Genomic DNA, 18,069 nt, shown 5'->3' on the forward strand with positions numbered 1-18,069 from the left:
CTCTGTCGCCTGGGCTGGAGTGCAGTGGCCGGATCTCAGCTCACTGCAAGCTCCGCCTCCCGGGTTTATGCCATTCTCCTGCCTCAGCCTCCCAGGTAGCTGGGACTACAGGCGCCCGCCACCTCGCCCGGCTAGTTTTTTGTATTTTTTAGTAGAGACGGGGTTTCACCGTGTTAGCCAGGATGGTCTCGATCTCCTGACCTCATGATCCGCCCATCTCGGCCTCCCAAAGTGCTGGGATTACAGGCTTGAGCCACCACGCCCGGCCTTTGATCATTTTTCTTTAACGCAGTATTTAAGCAGTTTGTGAAACAATAATTTTATTTTGCCTGGTTGGTAATGTATTTTTCAAATGAAAAATGCCTCCCTCTTCCGCTAGCAGATACCTTGTAACATCCTTTAACATCTTTAGCCAGAATTTGATTTACGAACAACCAAATTTTCAAACTTCAAACGCTAATTATGAGACTGGTTATTTTCGACTGTCTACACTTAGTTTACAAAAAAAAAAAAAGTCATCTGAAATGTTGGATACAAAGACACTACATTTCTCTATCAATGTATAGTACACCACCTACTTGATCACTTGTATAAACAACAGATGGGAAATATTCCGTGTGTTCATAGTATCAAGATCATCTCCCTGAGATTTCTTTCCATAAATAATTTCTCTCTGATGATCACCTAATAATTCAAAAGCAACCAAAAAGAAACCCACTGCAATGACAGAAAACATTCCTTCTTTATGCTTAACACTGAATTACTGAAAACAACATCGATTCTTTGTCTATCAGATATGAAAATTCTGAAATAATTATGCTCAAAATTATGGTTCACTGTCTTATAAAACAAGCCAACTAAGACCTCTAAAATGAAGACAGACATTTAATCTGTTTATAACATCACATTTATCTTCTATACATCTGAATTCTAGGTAAAAGAAACCAAAGACAAATCTGTTCCTGTTGTTAAAGTTTCAGCATATTAAAGGTAAACATGAACAGGTGTGGTAGCTCACACCTGTAATTCTAGCACTTTGGGAAGCTGAAGGAGGAGGACTGCCTGAGGTCCAGAATTCAAAACAACCTGGCCAACATGGTGAGACCCCGTCTATACTTAAAAAAAAAAAAAAAAGTTAAATGGGTTGGTGTCACAAGTAACTTTACAGTAATTTAATGAAGGGCTTCTCAGAAAGTAAATTAATATATTTTCTAAAGAAATTAAAATATAACGTTCCAGAGTAAAAACTCAGTTTAAAACATTTTTCATACTCCAGGTAATGGAGGATGTTTAATTATAATTCCAAATGTTTTAAAATTAAAATATATATATTCTTCTTTTATAATAGCTAAGATATACAGAAATGTGTCTGAAAATTTTGGCAACAGTGATGAAATACAATGTTTTGAAAAGTTCAAGGAGAAATATCAAACACCGAAATTGTTACTACTGAAAGTTGCAGGCAGTTAGAAATTTCTTGGTTAATGCCTAAAATCACTTTGTAAGTAAGACAGCTAAGTCAGCCAGAAATTCAATGGTGACTGCACTCAAAACTCCACAAAGACCACTGAAGAAGGGAGTTCAATAAAATATACTTTAAAACTAAACACGTTAAAATATTCATCCTCACCACCCCAAGACCTAAACTCTGAAACTACCAGGGTCTCCCTAAAAACAGCCAAGCAAACCAAATCCAACAGCGTGTGACCGGATGGTACAGGAATACCAGTTTGGTTTAACATTCAAAACTCAATTCCATGTTCATGGACTAGAAGGCTCAATATTGTCAAGCTGGCAATACCACCATCACCCCAATTCATCTACAGATTAAATGCAATCCCAATCATAATCCCAGCTGTCTTTTTTACAAAAATTGATAAGCTGGATCCTAAAATTTATATGGAAATCCAAAGGACTCAAAATGGTCAAAAACAATGTTGAAAAAGAAATACAAAGTCAGATGACTTACACTCCTGATTTCAAAATTTATTACAATGATATGAACATCCAGACAGTCTGGTACTGACATGAGGATAGCCCAATGGAAAAATAGATCAATAGAAAAATTACTAGTAAGAGTCCAGAAACAAAACCTTACTTGTATAGTCAAATAATTTCCGACAAAATCGCCAAGGCAATAGAATGTAGAAAGGGTTTTTTCAATTAAAGGTACTGAAACAACTGGGTATCCACATGCAAAGAGGTGAATTTAGGACACCTCACACTTTCAACAAAAATGACCTAAACGTAAAAGTTAAAACTATAAAATTCTTATATGAAACCACAGGAGTAAATCTTTATGACCTTAGGCTAGACAAAAATCTCTTCGGATACAACAGCAAAAGCATGAGCAATAACAGAAAAACATTGATAAACTGAACCTGATCAAATTAAAGACTCCTGATTTCAAAAGACACTGCTAATGAAGTGAAAAGACAAGCCACAGAATAGAGAAAAATATCTGCAAAGCAGATATCCAATGAGGGACCTGATACAAACAACACCTGGCAAATCAATATTAAGACAACCCATTTAAAAATGAGCAAAAGACGTGGAAAGTACTAAACCAAAGAAGATACATGAATGAGCAGTAAGAACATGAAAAGATGCTCAATATCATCACTTAAATAGGGAAATACAAATCAAAACCACAATCCACAATCAGCCCATGTGCCTGCAATCCCAGCTAATTGGGAGGCTGAGGCTAGAAGATCACCTGAGCCCAGGAGTTCAAGACCTAGAACATTTCTGGTTGCCATCAGCAATGTATGAAGATTCCAATTTCCTCAAATTCTCAACAACACTGTTATTACCTGTCTTTTTGGTTATGGCTATTTCTGTGCATGTGAAGTAGTATCTCACTGTGTTTTTCTTTGTTTTCAGACAGGGTCTCATTATGTTGCCCAGGCTGGTCTTGAACTCCTGATTTCAAGCAATCCTCTAGCCTCAGCTTCCCAAAGTGCTGGTATAGGCCTGAGCCATCAGGCCCGGCTGACAATTCTCCGTAATAACAAAAACAGTCACTTTAGGAGGCCGAGGTGGGAGTCTGAGACAAGCCTGGGCAACATAGCGAAACCCTGTCTCTACACAACATACCACAAAAAAAAATTAGCTGGGCATGGTGGTATGTGCCTGTAGTCCCAGTTACTTGGGAGGCTGAGGTGGGAGAATTGCTTGAGCCACGAGGTGTAGGTTGCAATGAGCCAAGATCATACCACTGCACTCCAGTCTAGGCAACACAGCAAGATCCTGTCTCCAAAAAGAAAAAAGGAATAATTCTGAAAGACTTATACTGATTTTTTTCCCCCAATTTACATTAAATGCCTCTACCTGCCCCTTGGGAAATCGGGTTGGCATGTCAATAAAAAGCAAATACAATATATTCGGACTTGAGAACCTGAGTCAGCTAGAATCAGCAGTATCCAAGAGAACAGCACAGCTAGCTACAAACACAAATAGCCTATCTTGAAGTGATGGGTGGAGGGGTTCAAATAAAAGAAAATTGCTTTCTCAGTTCTTACTATGTATCTTATATAAGAAAACATCTCATTCCAGCTGGTTTCAATTAAGTGCAAACGGCACCTCAGCAAAGAGCATCTTAAAAAGGAGACTACACAAGCTATATGCTGGCTCCTCCCCTCCTGGCCTAGAAAATCCACGCCTACTCATTCTCACTCTGCTCTCTACTCTCTACTGGCCACATGACAAGCCCAGTGGACAAACCTGATGCAACTCAACACAAGAACTATGTAAGGGTTATTCCTTAAGGCTAGTATATTTGACCTCTCGAATCCATGGCAACAACACTTACTATCTAACCACTAGATAATTTTCATCCCAACCCACCCCAGTACTGTAAGGATGTCTGTGTGATCACTGTAATCAATGCAGCTTCCTATGCCTGAACTGTAAACCATCGGGCAAAGCTCCCCAGTGGCAGGGCCTGGAGGAGGTGACGCCAAACCATGCTGTTCTGGGACACCTGTCCATATGCCAGCCCTAGGTGCTCACTCCTGAAGCATCTTTTAAGAGTCAGGACTATGGACTAAAAGATCTGCTGCAACAACTCTTGCCAGTGGCCGTAAACAAACAGCCTAGTTCCTTCTCACCCTAGTACCCACTCCCTATCTAGTCTATCAGATTCTATTTCTCCCCTTGATTTTTTTTTTTTTTTCTCTTAGCAGGATCTCACTCTGTCACCTAGGCTGGAGTGCAGTGGCATGATCTTGGCTCAGCACAGCCTCAACCTTCCAGGCTCAAACGACCCTTCCCCCTCAGCCTCCTAGGTAGCTGGAGCTACAGGCACACACTACCACGCCTGGCTAAATTTTGTATTTTTTGGTAGAGACAGGGTTTCGCTCGCTATGTTGCCAAGGCTTGTCCTGAACTCCTAGGCTCAAGAGATCTGCCCACAATCTCCCTATCTCTATGCTAGACTTCTGGGACCTCAAATGACTCACAACCATCTGAGAATTCCATTCCCGATACAAGCATTAGTGACAACTCAGACTCACAAGATCACCCATAGCCAGCTCTGAGGAACAGGTGGGAATAAACCCCAAAGCACTTCTTACTCACCACAAATGTCTTTGTTAAAAAAAAAAAAAAAAATCCAGGTGCAGTAGCTCATGCCTGTCATCTCAGCACTTTGGAAGGCTAAGGCAGAAGAAACGCTCGAGTCCAGGAGTTCAAGACCAGCATGGGCAATACAGTGAGAACCTCATCTCTACAGAAAAATTTTTAAATTAGCCACATGTGGTGGCACACTCCTATAGTCCCAGCTACTCATAGGAGACTGAGGTGGGAGGATCACCTGAGCCCAAGGAAGCAAAGGATGCAGTGAGCCAAGATCGTAACCCTGCACTCCAGCCTGGGTGACAGAGCAAGACCCTTTCTCAAAAAACAAAACAACAACAAAAACACTCACCACTAAAAAAAAGACACCACTTCTAAAATCCACAATGTACTTTTGGCCTTTCAACATATCAGGAAATTACCACCAAAGAAAAGGCCAGGCGTAGTGGCTCACACCTGTAATCCTAGCACTTTGGGAGGTCGAGGCAGGCAGACTGCCTGAGCTCAGGAGTTCGAGACCAGCCTGGGCAACATGGTGAAACCCCATCTCTACTAAAAATACAAAAAATTAGCTGGGTATGGTGGCGCTGCCTGTAATCCCAGCTACTCAGGAGGCTGAGGCACGAGAATTGCTCGAACCCCGGAGGCGGAGGTTGCAGTGAGCCGAGATCATGCCACTGCACTCCAGCCTGGGCGACAGAGTAAGACTCTGTCTTAAAAAAAAAAAAAAAATAGGAAATTACCATCAAAGATTACTGGCTGCCTTTTTAGAGGGGACCTGCAAAGTGGTAGATTTACCACAGTTCAAACCTGGCTTACAGGGCAGAGTCACATTAACCAAAACTACAAGGCAGACCTGTAAAACCACAATGCCAAGAACCCACTGTCTTAGAAACCAAACCAGGCTCATCCTCTTGACACAGACAGGCCCATAGCAGTGGTCAAGAAAATCAGGAGCAGGAAGCTGCTTGTTGACCATGGGATCTGATCAAGAGGCCCAGACAGGCAGAGCACTGACCAGAATCAGGCTTACCTAGCCCGATGAACCCACTTCATACTACCATACAGCCATCTCCACTAAGAGGCACAAAAACGCCCTCTCTCCAGGACAATTACTAATTGACTAAAACTACCTGAGTGATACATTCATTCTTTAGCTTTAATATACATCCAGTCAGGTCATCCAGGAAGCTATTTTATTTCTCTAATGTGCCCACAAATTGTTACTCTATTTCCCTCCACCCCACCCCCAAGACAGTCTCACTCTTTTCACCCAGGCTGGAATGCTGTGACGTGATCTTGGCTCGCTGCAACCTCCTCTTCCTCCTGGATTTAAGCAATTCTCGTGCCTCAGCTTCCCAAATAGCTGGGATTACAGGCATGCACCACCACACCTGGCTAATTTTTGTATTTTTAGTAGACTGCTTGTATCAGGAATGGAATTCTCAGATGGTTGTGAGTCATTTGAGGTCCCAGAAGTCTAGCATAGAGATAGGGAGATTGTGGGCAGATCTCTTGAGCCTAGGAGTTCAGGACAAGCCTTGGCAACATAGCGAGCGAAACCCTGTCTCTACCAAAAAAAAATTTTTTTTTGGTCAATTCCAAGGACCAATTAATAATTGGAGACTCTTCTTCTAATTCTGTACGATGGATTTAAATACATGTTCATTTCCATACCTATGTTATTAGAGAATATTCATGGGGAAAAAGAACCTATTTTCTAGATATAAAATGGTTTCAACCATTTTGGTTTCAACAAGTTGGCCGGGCTGCTCTTGAACTCCTGGCCTGCCTGCCTCGGCCTCCCAAAGCAATGGGATTGCAGGCATGAGCCACACACCCCAGCCATACTGCATTATGCTTTGATCTACAATTTAGCTCTCAAGAAAGTAACTTATGGGCCGGACACGGTGGCTCATGCCTGTAATAACTAAATGAGATAATGTTCAAAGAACCAAGAAAATACCACATAAGTCAAATAAATGTAAAGATCTGAACTATTCATTCACAAAAACAATTATTTTTCCAGTGACTGCATGCTGTTAAATATATATACATAAAGAACACTTTGAGACAATTGGAGGAATGTGATTATGAACTGTCAGATAACAGAATCAATGTTGAATTACTTCGATGGAGGAATGGGGATGTGGGTGAGTAGGAGAATATTCTTGTTCTGGAAAGATGTATGTTAATATTTTGAAGGGTAAAGCGTCATGATGTCTACAACGAACTGACCCAAGAGTCTTTCTGGATGGAGATATGCAGCAGGTGTGACAAAATGCTGACAACTGCTCAACTGAATGAAGAAAACACCAGGATCTGTTGCACTGAATTTTCAAAAAATTATTCCATGGGTTTGAAAATTTGCAAAATAAAGAATGTGATGTTAAGATTCCCTCAGGAAGGAAAAAAAAACTTGTAACACAATGTCAATATAACCTCTTAGTGAACACAAATATTAAATAAGGTTGGGTGCGGCAGCACAGGTCTGTCATCCCAGCACTTTGGGAGCCTCAGGCAGGTGGATCGCTTGAGATCAGGATTAGCAAAGCCACCCTGGGAAACATGGCAAAACCCCATCTCTACCAAAAATACATAAAACAGCCGGGCATGGTGATGAGCACCTGTAGTTCTAGCTACTCAGGAGGCTGAGGTGGAAGGATGGCTTGAGCCCAGGAGGTGGAGGATGCAGTGAGCCAAGACTGCACCACTACACTCCAGCCCAGCAACTGAGCCAAACCCTGCTTCCATCCATGGATTGATCAATCAATCAATCCCTAAAAAGATGAGCAAAGGCCTTATCAATATTTAAGGCTACTATATAACTTGAAATGCTGCATTTGAAATGTTCAAATATACTGCTTCTGTTTTATAGAAACAATAAATGCTTGCATTTTAAAGCTTCAAATGTTTCTATTTTAAAATTTAGCCAAAAAAAGTATAAACACCATTTATTCTTGCTTTTATCTCGTTTCTTGGGGGAAAAACAAAAACAAAAACCATGGACATGTTCAAAGTATTTTAATGTCCAAAACGAACTGTTTTTTTCTCTAGTTTCCATAGAAAATATAACTGACATAAAAAGTATTCCACCAGCACAAGGAAATGATCCAGCGAATGCACTCCTGGGTTGAAACGGGGCAGAACGCCAGCTCACCAATGTGAACAGTCATGCAGGCTGTCATGCAGGGCTTTCCGAAGCACCGAGTCCTTGTCATAGATGCCCCAGGTAGCTTGGAGTACTGAATCAAGTAGGCAGTCTCCTGCAGTCCGGTTCCAAAGTGCATACAATCGACTGTCCAAACGTGTAGCCAATTCCAAGGACCAATTAATAATTGGAGACTCTTCTTCTAATTCTGTACGATGGATTTAAATACATGTTCATTTCCATACCTATGTTATTAGAGAATATTCATGGGGAAAAAGAACCTATTTTCTAGATATAAAATGGTTTATATGTAATTTACCAATAAACACCTAAATAAAATTGACCAATCGAAATATAAACTTCTGAGTACTTGAAACATCTTCTGTCTCTAGAATAATTTAATCAACTTTTAAATTCTTTAGTTTTATTTTCTAAAAAGTGTTTAATATAGAAACATACACATTCTGGAACAGGAAGCAGAGAACCAAGGTTTTAAAATTTTTGTATCTTTATTTGTTCACTCTATGACAGTGAACCATACAATGTAACACTGAACCTCAGGACTTTACATCTTTAATTTAAAATAAAAATAAAGCAAGTTGATTATACACCAAACTACACCATGCTTTACTAAACAAAACTTACTTGATCAGATGAAAGGTAAATTATACTCATTAATTCCATGCTTACCTTTTTGAACGTCTCTATCAAGCACCTCATCAAATAATTTTTCTTGGACAGTTGGGGGCAAATCTTCAATATCTACAAAGAAAAAACAAACTTAAAAGATCTTTTGTTTCATAACTTATACTTAACTTATACTTAATTACACTTATTAATTATCTACTAGTAACTGTCTCTAAAATAACTCCCTTTCCGTTGAAGGTTATCAGATAGCTTTTTCTTAATATACAAGTATAACATGTGTGAGGTAAAACATTTCCTTTCTGGGCCGGGTGCAGTGGCTCACGCCTATAATTCCAGCACTTTGGGAGGCTGAGGCCAGCAGACTGCTTGAACTCAGGATTCTGAGCCCAGCCTGGGCAACATGGCAAAACCCTGTCTCTATACAAAAAATATACAAAAATTAATCAGATGAGGCAGTAGACACCTGTAGTCCCAGCTACTCAAGAGGCTATGGTGAGAGAACTGTTTGAGCCTGGGGAGGCCAAGGCTGCAATGAGCCATGATCTTGCCACCGCACTCCAGCCTGGATGACAGAGTGAGACCCTGTCTCAAAAAATAAAAATAAAAAATAAATTTTAAAAAATCTAATCATTCTGGGGTAAGCTTAAATACACAGAAAATGCACAGAATTGAGTGCATTTCAAATCAAACTTCCTCCAATTTCAGAAAACTTAATTACTATCTCCTCCAATTTGTAAACGTTCCTGTTTGTCTGAATATAAAAATTAAAAACACTCAGATCTAGCCCAAGTAACACTGCATCTCTACAAAACAATTAAAAATTAGCCAGGGGTGGGTGGCATGAGCCTACATATGGTCCTAGCTACTCAGGAGGCTAAGGCAGGAGGATCACTTGAGCCCAGAAGTTGAAGGCTGCAGTGAGCTATGATCATGCCACTGCACTCCAGCTTAGGCAACAGAGCAAGACCCCGTTTCAATTTAAAAAAAAAACAAAAAAACAGCAACAAAACAAAGAGATCTCAGATTAAAGATTTTAGAAACTTTGGGTGTTTGTTGTATTTATTCAATGCCAACTGACAAAAAACATTCTGAAGGACATTTTCAACTGTCAATGAATTGAAAATTGAAAAGTTGCTTCACAAACACAGTAGAAATAAATAAAATGAGTAAAAAAGGAATGATACATTCAAGAGAATGCCATGTGTTCAAATAATCTGACTCTACCCATCAAAAGCTCATGTTCTAATCCCATCTCTTAATACCAGGTAACCAATATAGCTATCTAATTTCAAAATAACATACCAGAATGAAAAAGGGAAAATTTTTCAAAGGAGTTTTTTTTAAAGGATATTCTAAAATAAAACCAAAGAGAAAAATAAAAGAGTAAAACAGATTTTTAAAAAATAATCTGAGGTCCACTACTTCCTCTCAGATAGCAAAAGCATTTACTAACAAGTAGCCCTCCGTATGCTCACTTCCAGCATAAATAAGACAGTCAAGTAATTTAAGATGCACATGTAGTAGCTATGTTATGTGCTTTCTAACAAAAACATTTTTCACCTATATACACAAATATAACTATAATAAAATGAAAAAGTCTTTTTACATTAGATTTTGCAGTTACCTGCTGGCAATGTAAATGTTACAAGGTCAGTCAGAAAATAGCAAGCAAAATCCCCCTTTCTCTGATGAAGAGAGGCAGCTATCTCTCTCCGGATTTGTTCTGTCAGTTCAGGACACACCATTGCTGGAATACACTTTGCTGCTTGTTGAGACACCTTAAATACAAAAGAAACTTTCCTCTCACCTCATGTACCACAAATGGAAGCAGAAAACAACAGTATTTAAAAGAAATCAGCAAAACTTTCCAATAACTCAAGGTTTTCTTTAATCTTAAAATACACTGGGTATTATTTCCTTACCAATGAAAGTATACACCAGTATAATATTTCAGAAACAGTCATAAAAATGTTTTATCCTCTGATTCAGTAACTCTATTTAATAATTTATCACAAGGAAATACAAATTTATGGAAAAGGGTGTTGTTCATAGACATACCAGGACAGAAAACCTAAGCAGACTAACCATCGTGCACCCAATAAAAACATTCTTTAGAAGCAGAGAATCACAGCTGATAGAGAAAGGGAAAACTGCAAACACTCTTCTCCCACAAGATTCAAGTACCCTAACTTGGACTCAAAAAAAGCACAGTATTTAAAGGGTTAGTTCCCACTGACCTCAAGCCCCCTTTCTTCCTCTCCGTTTGTTACCACGCTGAGTTTTTTAAAAAGCATTTGGCATCTCCAAGTTTAAACACAGACTGCCAACCTCTGAAGCTCAGCCTGACAGGAGTGAGATGGGAGCACTAGTGCACAGTCCTCTAAGCAAGAAAACAACAACAACAAAAAAGGAAGGCTAAAACTTTCTTCTTTTGTTATTTTTTTCTTCTTTTTAAAATGCCAAATAGCAACAAATGTTGCAAAGATTTAATTTAACTTCACATTTCAGTCATATCTAATTTGTGGAGCTAAATAAAAATACAAACACAGAATTCTAAAATCACAGTTGAGCATCTGCCAGTAACAAACGGAATTCGAGGCCAGGCACAATGGCTCACGCCTATGATCCCAACAACTCTGGGAGGCTGAGGTGGGTGGATTGGTTCAGTTCAGCAGTTCGAGATCAGCCTGGCCAACACAATGGAACCTTGTCTCTACTAAAACTACTACTATAAGTATTAGCTATGGTCTCAGTTACTTGGAAGGCTGAGGCATGAGAATCGCTTGAACCCGAGAGGAGGAAGTTAAAATGAGCTGAGATCGCGCCACTGCACTCCAGCCTGGGTGACACAGAGAGACTCTGACAAAAAAAAATCCAGAGTGAGCCACAGTGAGCCTGTTCCCTGATGTCACCAACCTGCCCTTCCAGCCACAGTGGGGTCTGAAGCAACAGGTCTTCCAGCCCCTTCTTCTTCTCAAAGACTAAGGTTTACTGATAATGTTATCTACATCATATATGCAGACAACTAACTGTTATTGCTATTAAAGAAATAATGTTTCAAAAACCCCGCATACCCCACACAGTCACCTGACTCCCTATTCTGAAACTCCAGCCGGGTGTGGTGGCTCACATCTATAATCCCAGCACTGTGTGAGGCCAAGGCAGGAGGATCACTTGAGCTCAGGAATTCAAGACCTGCCTCGGCAACATAATGAAACTCTGCCTCTACAAAAAAACCCAAAATATTAGCTAGGCATTGGTGGCATGCAGCAGTAATCCCAGCTACTGGGGAGGCTGAAAGGTGAGAGGATCACTTGAGCCAGGGAGGATGAGGCTGCAGTGAGCCATGATCACACCCCTGACCAACAGAGAAAGCCTGTCTTAAAAGAAAAAAATTAAAAATTAAAAAACTCCTACATGGAAATTCAGTTCTGCTAGACTTTATTCACCAAGATTACCATTAACCATGAAAATTCTCACTACATCTTAAATCCAAGAGCCCAACCATTCATCAACACTCAAACATGGAAAACCAAATATTAAATATTTTCAGAATATAATTGACTATTTCTCAAGCAACATAGCTAAAACGGCTCCCCCAAAGTAAATTCAAAAATAGCTTATTCCAATCAGCTAGCTCTCAGGCCCTTTCCAAAAACCTGGAAAGACCTTTCCAAAAACCACCTGGACTGGACCCTGACTACCACAAACATTCTGAAAGAAACCAGCCCCCCTAACAACCCCTTCCGCCACCATCCTTAAGTAGGATGTGCCCCTGAAGCCTGCCACTCACCTTCTGACCTCTTCAACTTTATGGTTCTCAACCATCTCCATAGGCTAGGAGTTCTTAACTTAGGGTCCATGATCTTGGGAATGGTCTATGAACTTTAATGGGAATTTGGTTTTAATTCAAGTTAAATCCATTTTCCCCACCTTTTTACCAATATTAAAATGTATTTTCTTATATATCACAAATTTAGTTTAGTATTTTGGTAGCTATTATTTCAATACAACTGATTTCCTTTGTAATCTCATTTACTTCTTATTTTATTTAAAAACAGTATTTTGGGAAGGAGTCCTTAAGCTTCATGAGACTACCAGCAGGGTCCATGACACAGAATCGGATGAAAACTCCTGCCCCACATACATATCCCCAACTCTAATGTTCTCCTGTTCTCATTCCAAAAGAATCTGGCTGAGCATTCTCTGCAACACACCCCCTTACTCTAGACTTAGTCCAGGCTCCCCCACTTACAGTCTCCCTACTGGCCCCTTTAATTCTGTCCTTTGGAGTATTTATTCCATGGAGACTGAATCCATGACCAATTTTGCTCTTTGCCTGGAACAAATCCCCTCCACCTCTCCCACGCTGTTCCAGGGTTGTTCCACATGTCCCACAGAATACAGCAAAAGTAATGGTATATTGCTTCCTAAATCCATTTATAAAAGACACTGCAGGTTTCAAAGACACTGGATCACTCTCTTGTACTCTGTGCCTCTCTTGGATCACTTGCTGGGGGTGAAACCAGCTGCTGTATCATGAGCATCCCTGTAGACAGGCCTGCATGGCACGGAATTGAAGCCTCCGGCCAAAAGCCACCTGAGTGGGCTTAGGAACAGATACTCTAGCCCCAGTTGAGTCTTTTGACAACTACAGCCCCGGACCACTTGACTGCAACCTCATGACATCGTGAGTCAAAACTATTCAGCTAAGTAGCTCCTGGATTCTAACCCTCACGAACTCTGTGAGATAACATACACTTGTCTTAGCTGCTAAGTTTCCAGATAATCTGTGATACTGCAATAAATATACTGATGTTCTATCATCATCCCACTGTTAGTCCTCAGACGGTCTCAGGAGCTCAATGACTCATGATGGCCCCTCTAAAACCTTGTAATAATCTTCTACCTACTTCAGGGGAGCCCCTAAAGACTTTCACCCTAGTTTACAACTGCCTTCTTAACGCTGGCTCCTGTCACCACCAGCAACTACAACTCCACATTGATGGCCCTTCCAATATACAACAGACAACACGACTAGGCACCACAACACAAATGCAGCCAGGCCTTCAACACTAGAAAAACTCTAATTCTTCTATCTCACATTCTAAAACCTGGATCCCTCTATCTGAAAAGTTCCCTTCTCCCTTATTTATACTCAATAAGCCTGCCCTTTTGTTTTCATCATGGCCTTCAGTTTCTCAAGCCCCCCACCCCAGCTTCACTGGAATCTTAAGAAACTGGACACAATACTACAATCATGTTTCCATCTAACCTTCAAATATTTTAATCCCCATACAGTGCCCTGTAGTGGTTCCCAAATATTGGCAAATTTGAATAAACAAATATACAAAAGTATATACGAAAAGATATATACTGACAAAATTTGAATCCACAATTAATATGACTCTCTGCACTTTTACTCTATTTCTCTTACCATTAAAAAATGTTACCTTGGCCAGACGTGGTGGCTCATGCCTATAATCCCAGCACTTTGGGAGGCCAAGGCAGGCAGATCTCTTGAGGTTAGGAGTTCGAGACCAGTCTGGCCAACATGGTGAAACCGCCGTCTTTCTAAAAATACAGAACTAGCCAGGCGTGGTGGCATGCGCCTACAATCCCAGTTACTCGGGAGGCTGACACAGGAGAATTGCTTGACTCCAGGAGGCAGAGGTTGCAGTAAGCCAAGATCGTGCCACTACACTACAGCCTGGGCAACAGAGTGAGACTCTTGGCTTTAAAAAAAAAAAAAAAAACCTGGATAATGTAGTCACATCCTGAATAATTCATAGGCAATCTCTCTCAATCATTTGTAGCATGTATCTAGTTATGTAAGCCAGAAACGGAAGAATCAACTTAGGTCCACTCTATATCTTCCCATATCCAATCAGTCAGTCTACTTCTTCAGACTGAGGGCCTGTCTCAGTTTCTCCAACCCTCTAACCCTCTTCCCATTTCTAAGGCTACCCTTCTGCCCTTCTGGCAGAAGTTCTTGCCAGCACCTCTGCAACCCCCTCCTAATCAGGCTCGCCCCTCTCCAGTGTACAGCAGCCAAAACACAATCTGCTCTGCTCACTCCCGTGCGCCTGTACCTAACACCATCCAGGGCCCTAGGGATAATCTTCAAATTCCTTGACACAGAAGATCGTTCATAATCCAACCCCTGCTTATCTTTCAGACTTCCCTTCTCTCCATTCCCAATCACCATCTCAGCCATGCTTATTTACCTGCAAGTCCCTGGATTCACCACAAATTCCACCATCTCTGCGCCCTGTAAAAATGCTTTCCTCAACTTCCCTTCTCTCCCTCATCCACTTCATGTGGCTAACTCCTAACTCTTCCCCTTCAAACTGCAGCAAAAACATTACCTGCTGTAAGAAAGACGACATGACACCTCAAAACTCTTCAAGCACTGGCATAGTGCTTGGCATTTACATCTACCAGGGCACAGGCTGCACAGAACTACCAGTTCATTTCTCTACTTTGCTGGAGATTCAATGAAGAAAGAGCCAACATCTTTACAATTATCCCTTCTCAGCCCAGTGCATGGCACACAGTAAATATGCAGTAAATATCTGTTAATTGAATGACTAAAGAATGACAGATACATTCCAGGTTTGTTTGAACCAAACATGATGAATCAAACATTGTTGTGACTATTCAAATATCTGAAAGCATATACTCTTAAAAGTTAAGTCTCTTAAGTTTAATGTTATTTTTTAAAGGAGGTAAAAGAATTCAAAACATTTTAAAGCTGCTTAGAGAAACATTATAAAATCAAAAAAGAAAACTTTTTTCATTAAAGAATAGATTTCCTTAATATAAAAGAACATTTAACCAAAATGCCAAACCCACCTCTGTAAGCAATATTGCTAGCATATCCTGCCTCTGAAAACGAATAGCCAAGTGTACAAGAGTGTAGCCAACATCAAAGGCAGAAGGACGGTTCAGCAAGCGTACTTCGTCTGCGGTGAGCTGACGTGCAATGTCTCCTCCTGATGACTTGTATGCTTCTATGGCAGCTAAATCACCTTCTACAACCCCTAAAACAAGCATCAAGATAGAAAAGCATTTAATTCTCATTTTCTTCAAAAAACACAAACTGTAGCAATCACTCCAAACTCTTTGTTTCTCTGTGCTTCCTGGATCCTGATGCATCATTTAAATGTCCTGTAAGTGTAAGGAAAATTAGTTTTTTGCCTTCCCTTTAAAAATTTTCTTTCCAGAACTAGAACTGCCTACACATTTACCTTACCATCAGTGCAGGCTCCAGGCTCTGGTGGGATTTAGAGGAATTATTAGACTGTAAGAATTGGATCGAAGATCGATAATCTAGTATAAGAAACCAGACGTCACAAGAGACACTGAGCCCCTGGTTCTGGTCCTGCGTTCATCCTGACTCTGCAGAAACCAAGGAGACAGGGATGTGCTTCCAGCTGGTATTGAGCTCCTCCTGCCCTTTCCACTGCATTCTTAAAGCAGAATCAAAACAAATGCTGAACTTTCCATACTGCTCTTTAGCTTTGAAACAACTTGGAGCAACTGAAACCATCTTCACTGTAAGTAAACGGTGGCAACATTTTGATTTCAGATTCTCTCACAGCCAAGTCTTCCTTATAGCCATTAAGAATTATTAATAAAGTAAAAGTTGAACCAGATGATTTCAAATAAAATGTGCTAAAATAAAACATTACAATCCAGTTAGAATAGGGGAGAAACAGAAACATCACTTCTGCCCAAATCTATAAAGAATATTCCACTACCACTGAGCCATTTTATTAATCTTAACACAAGTTAATGTTAGGTAAATACAGTAATACTGTCTACTAAGCAGTCTCGTAAAGTATGGGTATCAGCCTGGGCAAAAAAAAAAAAAAAAGAGTAGATTAGCTTCCAATCTACCACAAAAGGGGTTTAAAGCAACTTTTAAAAAATTATCTGTGGGACCAAATACTTCTAAGTGTTTCCTAAATTACATCCAGACAAATGTGTTTGCTGGATAGAATACTAATACTAGGTAAAAATATTCTTAGCGTTCTTTTAAAAAAGTATTTTAATTGCCATCTTGAATTAGGAATTAGATCAGACATATTCCTTAGAATGTAACAGATTGGTAAAATGCAACAATTTTCTACCGTTAGTAAAGATAACAAGGCTTCAAAATAATTCCCACATTTACTGAATCCTCATGATATACAGGAATGCCTTGCCAGGCAATATGAGAAGTACAAAGACAGGGAAAATGTGACTCCAATATTCAAAGCAGTCCTTTCTGCAAATTTCGGTCCTCTCCAAAAAAAAATGACCCCCTGCCCCAAACACAGACATACACATTCTTCAGGCTGAAAACCCATTATATTAAGAATGCCTTCTTATAGGAATTTATTTTCACAGCAATGTGGCTTGATAAACTCCTCACTATGCATATAACAAGCTCAGCTACAAATGCCCCGCCTCCACCCACCTTACACATCCTTATGAGGAACAGTGTGCCCTAGAGAAGTCAAGGTAAAGCTTAATCAAGGATGGCATGAGATAAAGGCTATAAATCTTCCTAAAGGGGCTGGCCTTTCAAATAGACCAGAAAGTGCTACTAGAACTAAAAACAAATCTATGATTGAAGAGTTTTCTATTTCCAGTTATTATGTTCAAATACAAAAAGAACTCTAAAACTTCTACTTAACTTATTTAATGAACAATTAAGTATAGCCTGGTAGGACCCGTAACTTTTAAGATAATTCAATGTAGTTTTCTTTTATTGAGGACTGAGCATGCCCATGCCATTTCCTTCCACTTCATAGCATTTCTGTATGAAGGCAATGACTTTTCCCTTCAGTCCTATCAAAGTCCTTGACTATTTTCAGGTATATGTAGCATCAATGCACCTTTTATAGTCTTTAGTTCTAATCTAAAAATATTATCTACTTATAAACTTTTTGTATTACACAAAAAATGTTCCGAACACTTCCAAAAACAACCCACGAGTCTGATCAACTTACCTGAAAAAACAAAGAGGAAGAGCTGTACAATGTATGTGTATATATGTGTATGTATGTATGTAGGTGTTTGTATTTAATGTGTTCGTGTTTATTTTTTATTTCTCAAAGACAAAGATGAGGTAATCTAAAGCTAAGCACCAAATAACTTCCTTCTTTTGCCTGGAAGAAGGGGAGATCTTCAAATCACTTCATTGTTTTTAGCTAACTCACCATATAGCTGAAGTCTAGAAGAATCTCATCTCAGAAATTCTTAAGATTTCCTCTCTAATGTCTCTGAGAGATTTCTGTAATTAGAAGTTAATGAGCATCGGGCAGTGGGGTGCAGACTACACAGTATGACAAAATTAGCAAACTGTACTTTGGAACTATAATGTACAATATCATCACCCATTCTGCTTTCATTAAGTGCTTTTTAAAAATATAATCAGAACTTCCAATGTTGAACTGCATGGTATGTGAAATTGTATCTCAATAAAGCCGATATACACGAACACAACTAGGATTTCTATTTGACCTAATACAAAATGATCAAAAACACTTAATTAGTCCCCCCTACTCCATGCTCTGCATGAAACTACAAACGGGCATACTGCCCATTCCCTAGCATGGCGGACATACAGAAGATGAGGAGAACAGACTACTCTCAGTTTTTGACAGCACAAAATTCTCCAAACTTCCCAGAGCAGGAAAAACACA

The 18,069-nt window shown here is 39.8% G+C and overlaps 1 protein-coding gene across 5 annotated transcripts in view; it reads right to left on the bottom strand.

Moving 5' to 3' along the window:
* ZRANB1 (zinc finger RANBP2-type containing 1) overlaps positions 1-18,069 on the bottom strand; it is a 73,592-nt gene that overhangs the window by 5,908 nt on the left and 49,615 nt on the right. For all 5 annotated transcript variants that reach the window (XM_023224417.3, XM_023224416.3, XM_023224420.3 and 2 more), the window contains 4 exons: positions 15,230-15,417; positions 9,999-10,152; positions 8,417-8,488; positions 7,736-7,934 (listed from right to left, as the gene is read on the bottom strand). In XM_023224417.3, the coding sequence (XP_023080185.1) occupies positions 7,736-7,934; positions 8,417-8,488; positions 9,999-10,152; positions 15,230-15,417 (613 nt within the window). The remainder of the gene's footprint in view (positions 1-7,735; positions 7,935-8,416; positions 8,489-9,998; positions 10,153-15,229; positions 15,418-18,069) is intronic.

The sequence above is a fragment of the Piliocolobus tephrosceles genome, chromosome 9 (genome assembly GCF_002776525.5).
Source record: "Piliocolobus tephrosceles isolate RC106 chromosome 9, ASM277652v3, whole genome shotgun sequence".
Lineage (NCBI taxonomy): Eukaryota > Metazoa > Chordata > Mammalia > Primates > Cercopithecidae > Piliocolobus > Piliocolobus tephrosceles.